General features: G+C 53.6%; 1 protein-coding gene across 1 annotated transcript; it reads right to left on the bottom strand.

Annotated features, from left to right (window-relative positions):
- Nucleotides 1-318: 318 nt before the first annotated feature.
- On the bottom strand, nt 319-6,491 carry LOC142923290 (uncharacterized). The gene is made up of 3 exons (XM_076064333.1): nt 6,338-6,491; nt 2,333-2,548; nt 319-1,858 (listed from the first exon to the last, which is right to left on the bottom strand). Exons 2-3 carry the CDS (start codon nt 2,527-2,529, stop codon nt 1,267-1,269), a joined length of 789 nt encoding a protein of 262 aa, XP_075920448.1. The 5' UTR covers nt 2,530-2,548; nt 6,338-6,491; the 3' UTR covers nt 319-1,266.
- Nucleotides 6,492-8,343: the final 1,852 nt, after the last annotated feature.

Genomic DNA, 8,343 nt, shown 5'->3' with positions numbered 1-8,343 from the left:
CAATAAAACATTCAAAACTACGATATTATGTACAGAGCTATATGATGACTTTATGCACAATAACAACGCTCTTAGGAAGAACAAAACATTCTTACAATAATTATAATATTTACAATAAAACATTCAAAACTACGATATTATGTACAGAGCTATATATGATTAAATTATAACTTTTTTTCTTAACAAACTTCACGTGGCAGGGCCTAGGCACGCTTCTCGTCCAGTGCCTGCACCAGGCCTCCCTTCCCCCTCCCCATGTCCTGGAAACCGTGTGGCGAGGTCACTCCCTCCCTCATCCTCCTCCTTTGAGGACTGCCACCGGATGAAAACCAGCATGGGTTGGAGTCCCGGGTAAGGGAGCCCTGGGTAGGCTACTGGGCTGAGTGTGTGGTGAGCGTGTGGTGGGCTGAGTGTGTGGTGAGTGCAGTCAGAGTGGCTGTGTCCAGTCCATGTCTGGGTTTCCACTCTTTCGTCTTCTGCCACAGCTATTTGCCACGGGAGTGTGTGGGGTGAGTGTGTGTGTGGTGCGTGTGTGTGGTGAATGTGTGTGTGGTGAGTATGTGTGTGGGGTGAGTGTGTGTGGGGTGAGTGTGTGTGTGTGTGGGGTGAGTGGGTGTGTGTGGGCTGGGTGTGTGTGGTGAGTGTGTGGTGGGCTGAGTCAGAGTGGCTGTGTCAAGTCCATGTCTGGGTTTCCACTCTTTCGTCTTTTGCCACAGCTGTTTCCCACGGGAGTGTGTGGGGTGAGTGTGTGTGTGGTGACTGTGTGTGTGGTGAATATGTGTGTGGTGAGTGTGTGTGTGTGTGGGGTGAGTGTGTGTGTGGGTGAGTGTGTGTGGTGAGTGTGTGTGTGTGGGGTGAGTGTGTGTGTGGTCAGGGTGTGTGTGTGGGGTGAGTGTGTGTGTGGTGAGGGTGTGTGTGTGTGGGGTGAGTGTGTGTGTGGGGTGAGTGTGTGTGGTGAGGGTGTGTGTGTGTGGGGTGAGTGTGTGTGTGGGGTGAGTGTGTGTGGTGAGGGTGTGTGTGTGGGGTGAGTTTGTGTGTGGGGTGAGTGTGTGTGGTGAGGGTGTGTGTGGGGTGAGTGTGTGTGTGGGGTGAGTGTGTGTGGGGTGAGTGTGTGTGTGTGTGGAGTGAGTGGGTGTCTGTGGGCTTGGTTTGTGTGGCTGGGTGTGTGTGGTGAGTGTGGTGTTATGGGGTGGGTGGGTGGTGCTTGCGGTGGTGGTGCTGCTCGTGGTGGTGGATAGCACCGACTCCACCACCACCACCACGCCGCTACTCTGCCGTGGGCCGTCCACCACACAGCAGCAGGCGGCCGAAGAGCGACCGGAGCGCCCTGCCCAGTTGGGCCAAGCCCCCTCGCTTCTTCTTCTTATCCTCCTCTTCCTCCTCCTCCTCCTTCTTCTGCTGTTGCCGCATCTCCACCTCCTCCATCTTCTCCATCTTCTCCTTGTTCTCTTCTGTCTCCTCCTCCAACTCCTTCGTCTCGACCTCTTGCACCACGGCCACCACCACCACCTCCTTCTCCTCCTTCTCCTCCTCCTTCTCCTCCTTCTCCCCCATCTTCTCCTCCATCTTGTCCTCCTCCTTCTCCTCCATCTTCTCTTCATCCTTCTCCTCCTTCTCCTCCTCCGTCTTCTCCTCATCCTTCTCCATCTTGTCCTCGTCCACTTCCATCTTCACCACCGCCACCACCACCTTCGTCTCGACCTCTTGCACCACCACGGCCACCACCTTCTCCACCTCCTCCTCTGTCTCCTCGTCACCCCCCTCCTCCTCACATTTGTCATCCTGCTCCTCCTCCATCTCCTCCGATGAGGAGGATGATGATGATGATGATGGTGGGAGCCTCTTCTCCGGCTGAGCTCTGTGGAGAGAGAGGCAGCAGCACCACAGCACCACCACGTCAGCATCCCGCGACTACGGCCAGAGGTCACAGTCAGTCCCCACCCCCAGGAGTGGACTTGCCCATCACGAGTTTCTACAGACTCATAGACACCCACAGAGATTCACAGAGACCCGTACTCATAGAGACCCATACTCATAGAGACCCATACTCATAGACACCCACAGAGACTCACAGAGACCCATACTCATAGAGACCCATACTAACAGAGACCCATACTCATAGAGACCCGCAGAGACCCATACTCATAGAGACCCGCAGAGACCCATACTCATAGAGACCCATACTCATAGAGACCCACAGAGACCCACAGAGACCCGTACTCATAGAGACCCACAGAGACTCACAGAGACCCATACTCATAGAGACCCACATACACCCATACTCATAGAGACCCATACTCATAGAGACCCATACACACAGAGAGAGCCTCACCGTGGCTTCACAGCTCTGGGGAGGGCCCGGCTGGTGGTGGGGAGGGCCCGGCTGGTGCTGGGGAGGGCCCGGCTGGTGGTGGGGAGGGCCCGGCTGGTGGTGGGGAGGGCCCGGCTAGTGGTGGGGAGGTCGTCGCTGGGGCTGGCGGTGTCGTCGCTCTGGAGCCAGCCGTGAGCCAGCGCCTGCTCCGGTGTCATGCGGCGTTCTGGATCCCAGCTAGGGTGAGGGGGGGCACGGAGGGGGATAAAGGGGGGGGGGGGCACAGAGGGGGGTGAGGGGTGGTGGTCGTGGGTTGCTGAGGAGATGGAGTCTGCCTCAATGGCTTGCGATCACAAATCTCTATTTAACTACATCAAAAAAAGTAACCTGCATCGCCACACATATTACCATCGTTAGGGTAAACAACGGTGATCCAATCTCCGACCCCCAGGAACGGGTTTGCAGATTTGCTGAGCATTTCTGTGAGGTCCTGGGGAAGGGGGAATCCCTCAGCCTGGCAAAACGTGGGACAAAGTGGGGTTGACCCTGCTGAGGCTGTGGTGCCTCAAATATTGGAGGAGGTTGTCACCCCCTGTGAGTGGCTGGCTGAGGTGTCATCTGTTGAGGAAGTACTGAAGGCGATCCAGAGTCTGAGACCAGGAAAGGCACCGGGCAGAGGTGATCTCCCAAACAAAATGCTGAGGGAGGGTGGCGTTTGTGCACAGACTGCCCTACATGACATCATAACAACAGTCTGGGCCACTGGACGGGTTCCGCAGGATTGGAAGGATGCCCTAGTGGTCCCCCTCTTTAAGAAGGAGGACCGCACAGACTTTAAAAAACTACAGGGGCATTTCATTCCTCAGTGTGCCGGGAAAGGTCCTGGCAAGGATTATTCAACATCGCCTTGCCAGGCACGCTGAGGGGAGGCTTGCGGAGCCCCAATGTGGTTTCAGGAAAGGGCGGTCTTGCACAGATGCCATATTTTCTGTCCGTTTGTTACAGTAGAGGTGTAGGGAATTCCAACAAGACCTACATCTCTGCTTTATTGACCTGGTCAAGAGCTATGAAACCATCAGTAGGCCTGGGCTCTGGGTTGTTCTTTGTGCTTTCGGAGTCCCTGACTCTCTGCTCACGATGATTAAGGACCTTCATATTGGTGAGCGGGCCCAGGTAAAACTACGTGGACTGGAGTCAGAGCCATTCCCTGTTTACCTTGGGGTGCGACAGGGATGTCCTCTGCCTCCCACATTATTTCACATTTATTTCGACCACGTAGTTTGTGAAGCCTTCGATGGCTGTACCAGAGGAATTTACATCTGGTACAGATATAATGGGAGGCTGATCGATGCCCAGGTACGGTCAACGGATGGCTCCCTATTGGTCAACCATGTTACGTATGCCAATGATTTGGTAATAGCTGCTCAGAGGAAGAGTTGGACGCACTGCTGCTGAAACAGGAGCATGCCACTAAAAGTTGGGGCCTTACCATCAGCACCACCAAAACTAAGCATCTGCCTGGGTACTTGTGGAGGAGGCTTGTGGAGGACGCTGCTACTCGGCGATTGGAGGCAGTCGCGCTCCAACAACAATGGAAGGCATTAGAGCGACGCTCACAACAATGAGCGGAACACCGGGTGGCCAAAGCACAGCAGGTTGGCACAGTAGGGGGCACAGGTGGTGCATCAGCCAGCAGTCATCTCAGTCAGTCGACCCGTGGCACCTGCTGGATCTGCCCCGTGACCTCGTGCCAGCGAGCGTTCGACACTTCACTTTGGCCTCAACGTGCACATGGCCTGGCACAAGCGCCGTGGTGATGTCACCGCCACTTAGTGGCGAATGGCGGTTGTTATTGTTGCGGACGTGTGTGAGTGTGTGTGTATATATTAACCTGCTCATCCCACTAATCTCTCTTGCATAATCTCTCCCATCAACATAGTGATACTCTCCCATTAACGCGGCTGTTGCACGCATATGCAGGGGCGATACTCTTATGCGGCGACGGAAGCCCAGTTCATGCTAATCTCTCTCCCTAATCTCTCTCTCTCCCTGATCTCCCCCATTAACACAACTGACGCGCTTGCATGCAGGGATGGAATTCCTTTCCAGCTCAGACCCTGCCTGCTCGCCCTTCGACAACGTTTATATATAAAGTCTTGTTGTTGTAACAGCTCTCTCGCTGTGTTTCTTCCTGGTTCAGCTGTTCCCCTGCTGGATTATTTTTTTTTCCACCTGAGGACGACCGCTTGGTGTTGCGATGGAAACGTCGTGATATTTTTTATTTATTTTATTCTACTTTTATTTACCTGCGTGACTTTACCGAAAAAAACCACGGCCAACAGCAGTGACTGCGTTTATCTGAGTAACCGGTCCTGGCCCTCCCCTCAGTCGACTCAGCCTCAAATGAGTACCTGGTGCGGTGTGTAAACATCGCCACCCGGGAGACAAAGGCGGCCGGGCGTGGTGGTGCTGGCCACCCACGCCCTCTGTGTGTGCCACAGCGCCGGCCTTCATAGATGCTGCTACTCGCTACTCGCTAACAGCACTTGCCCCTACAGCCTGCTAGAGGCTACACGGGGGATCTTTATCTGCGTGTAGGTGCTGCTACTCGCTACTACTAACAGCACTTGCCCCTACAGCCTGCTAGAGGCTACACGGGGGATCTTTCTCTGTGTATAGGCACTGCTACTCACTAATAACAGCACTTGCCCCTACAGCCTGCTAGAGGCTACACGGGGGATCTTTGTCTGTGTGTAGGTGCTGCTACTCGCTACTACTAACAGCACTTGTCCCTACAGCCTGCTAGAGGCTACACGGGGGATCTTTGTCTGTGTATAGGCGATGCTACTCGCTACTACTAACAGCACTTGCCCCTATAGCCTGCTAGAGGCTACACGGGGGATCTTTGTCTGTGTAGAGGTGCTGCTACTCGCTACTACTAACAGCACTTGCCCCGACAGCCTGCTAGAGGCTACACGGGGGATCTTTGTCTGTGTATAGGTGATGCTGCCACTCGCTACTACTAACAGCACTTGCCCCTACAGCCTGCTAGAGGCTACACGGGGGATCTTTGTCTGTGTGTAGGTGCTGCTACTCGCTACAACTAACAGCACTTGCCCCTACAGCCTGCTAGAGGCTACACGGGGGAGCTTTGTCTGTGCATAGGTGCAGCTGCTACTCGCTACTACTAACAGCACTTGCCCCTACAGCCTGCTAGAGGCTACACGGGGGAGCTTTGTCTGTGTATAGGCGCTGCTACTCGCTACTACTAACAGAACTTGCCCCTACAGCCTGCTAGAGGCTACACGGGGGATCTTTGTCTGTGTATAGGCGCTGCTACTCGCTACTACTAACAGCACTTGCCCCTATAGCCTGCTAGAGGCTACATGGGGGATCTTTGTCTGTGTGTAGGTGCTGCTACTCGCTACTACTAACAGCACTTGTCCCTACCGCCTGCTAGAGGCTACACGGGGGATCTTTGTCTGTGTAGAGGTGCTGCTACTCGCTACTACTAACAGCACTTGCCCCGACAGCCTGCTAGAGGCTACACCGGGGATCTTTGTCTGTGTATAGGTGCTGCTGCTACTCGCTAACAGCACTTGCCCCTACAGCCTGCTAGAGGCTACACGGGGGATCTTTATCTGTGTGTAGGTGCTGCTACTCGCTGCTACTAACAGCACTTGCCCCTACAGCCTGCTAGAGGCTACACGGGGGATCTTTGTCTGTATATAGGTGCTACTAACAGCACTTGCCCCTACAGCCTGCTAGAGGCTACACGGGGGATCTTTGTCTGTGTATAGATGCTGCTGCTACTCGCTAACAGCACTTGCCCCTACAGCCTGCTAGAGGCTACACGGGGGATCTTTGTCTGTATATAGGTGCTACTAACAGCACTTGCCCCTACAGCCTGCTAGAGGCTACACGGGGGATCTTTGTCTGTGTATAGATGCTGCTGCTACTCGCTAACAGCACTTGCCCCTACAGCCTGCTAGAGGCTACACGGGGGATCTTTGTCTGTGTTCTTACTGTAGGCAGTTTCTGATAAAGTTCACGAGCTGAACTCCACATCCCCGCAGCACGAAGTGCAGGGGAATACTTCCCGGGTGACGCTTCTTGCCCAGGCAGAGAGGATGGCCGAAATGGTCTGCAGGAGGGAGAGAGAGAGAGAAGCAGAGAGAGACAGAGAGAGACAGAGAGACAAAGTAGGAGAGACAGAGAGAGACAGAGAGAGAGAGAGAGAGAAAGAGATGGATCGAGAGACAGGGAGAGAGAGAGAGTGATAGAGACAAAGAGACAGAGAAAGACAGAGAGACAGAGAACAAGAGACAGAGAGAGACACAGATAGAGAGAGAGATAGAGAGATAGGCAGAGAGAGACACAGAGTCAGAGAGAGACAGAGAGACAGAAAGATGGAGAGACAGAGATAGAGATGCACACAGAGAGACACAGAGAGAGACACAGAGAGAGAGATAGAGAGATAGGCAGAGAGAGACACAGAGACAGAGAGACAGACAGAGAGACAGAAAGACAGAAAGACAGAGAGACAGAGACAGAGAGAGAGACAGAGACACACAGAGAGAGACAGAGATGGATAGAGAGACAGGGAGAGAGAGAGAGAGAGTTATATAGACAAAGAGACAGAGAAAGACAGAGAGACAGAGAACGAGAGACAGAGGGAGACAGGCAGAGACAGAGAGAGACACACAAAGAGATAAAGAGAGAGACACAGAGAGAGAGAGAACGAGAGAGAGAGACACGCACAGTGTCACCAACCACCACGTCATCCACATATCAACTCACCCACCCACACCTACACTCCCACCCACCTACCCACCCACCCACCTACCCCCGCTTTGGTTACTTATCGCCCCTAACCCCGGTCGTTACTGAGTCGGCCCAAGCCCCAACCACCACCTCCTCCCTCCCCATCCCCCCAGGCCCCCCCCACCACGACACCACCACCATCGCCACCACCACAACACCATCACCGCACCACCACCACACCACACTTCTACTCACCAAAGAAGTACTCTTTGTTGCGAGATCTCTCCAACATGTCTTTCGGAGGCATGCCCATGATCTGCACAACCATTTCAAGACAGAGACAGAGAGAGAGACACGCTTGTTACACGCTTGTTACACGCATGTTACACGCATGTTACACGCGTGTTACACGGAGAGACCCATAGAGATTCAGAGACATATAGAAACATAGGGACTCCTAGAGACCCATACATAGATCCATAGAGACCCACAGAGATTCAGAGACTCACATAGAACCATAGGGACTCACAGAAACCCATACAGAGACCCATAGACTTACATAGAACAATAGGGCCTCACAGAAACCTATACAGAGACCCATAGAGATTCAGAGACTCACATAGAACCATAGGGACTCACAGAGACACATAAAGAGACCCATAGAGACCCATAGACTTACATAGAACAATAGGGCCTCACAGAGACACATACAGAGACCCATAGAGACCCATAGACTTACATAGAACAATAGGGCCTCACAGAAACCCATACAGAGACCCATAGAGACCCACAGACTTACATAGAACAATAGGGCCTCACAGAGACCCATACAGAGCCCCTTGGAGATCTAGAGACTCATGTAGAAGGACAGGGATCTACAAAGGGACCCACGCTACAGCTAAACTATTTTTCTTTAACCAGGTAAGGCGCCCATAGAGCTGCGTAGCTATTTCTCATCGGCCGTACGGCAGAAGAAGATCTCATTGTGACATTGTCACATCGAGCATTATGGGTGCGTAGGTGGGTAGATGGGTGGGTAGGTTGGTAGGTGGGTGGGTGAGTGGGTAGGTGGGTCAGTAGGTTGGTAGGTGGGCGAGTGGGTGGGTGGGTAGATAGGTGGGTTGGTAGGTGGGTGGGTGTGTCGGTAGGTAGGTGGGTGGGTAGGTGGGTGCGTAGGTTGGTAGGTGGGTGGGTGAGTGGGCGAGTGGGTCGGTCAGTGGGTGGGCGAGTCGGTGGGTGACTGGCTGGGTAACTGGCCAGGTGACTAG

The sequence above is a fragment of the Petromyzon marinus genome, unplaced genomic scaffold (assembly GCF_048934315.1).
Source record: "Petromyzon marinus isolate PM22_M1 ecotype Great Lakes invasive population unplaced genomic scaffold, UKy_Petmar_22M1.pri1.0 PM_Scaffold_39, whole genome shotgun sequence".
NCBI classification, from domain to species: Eukaryota; Metazoa; Chordata; class Hyperoartia; order Petromyzontiformes; family Petromyzontidae; genus Petromyzon; species Petromyzon marinus.
Note: the sequence above shows the minus strand (reverse complement) of the source record. Positions and strands in the feature narration are given on the sequence as shown.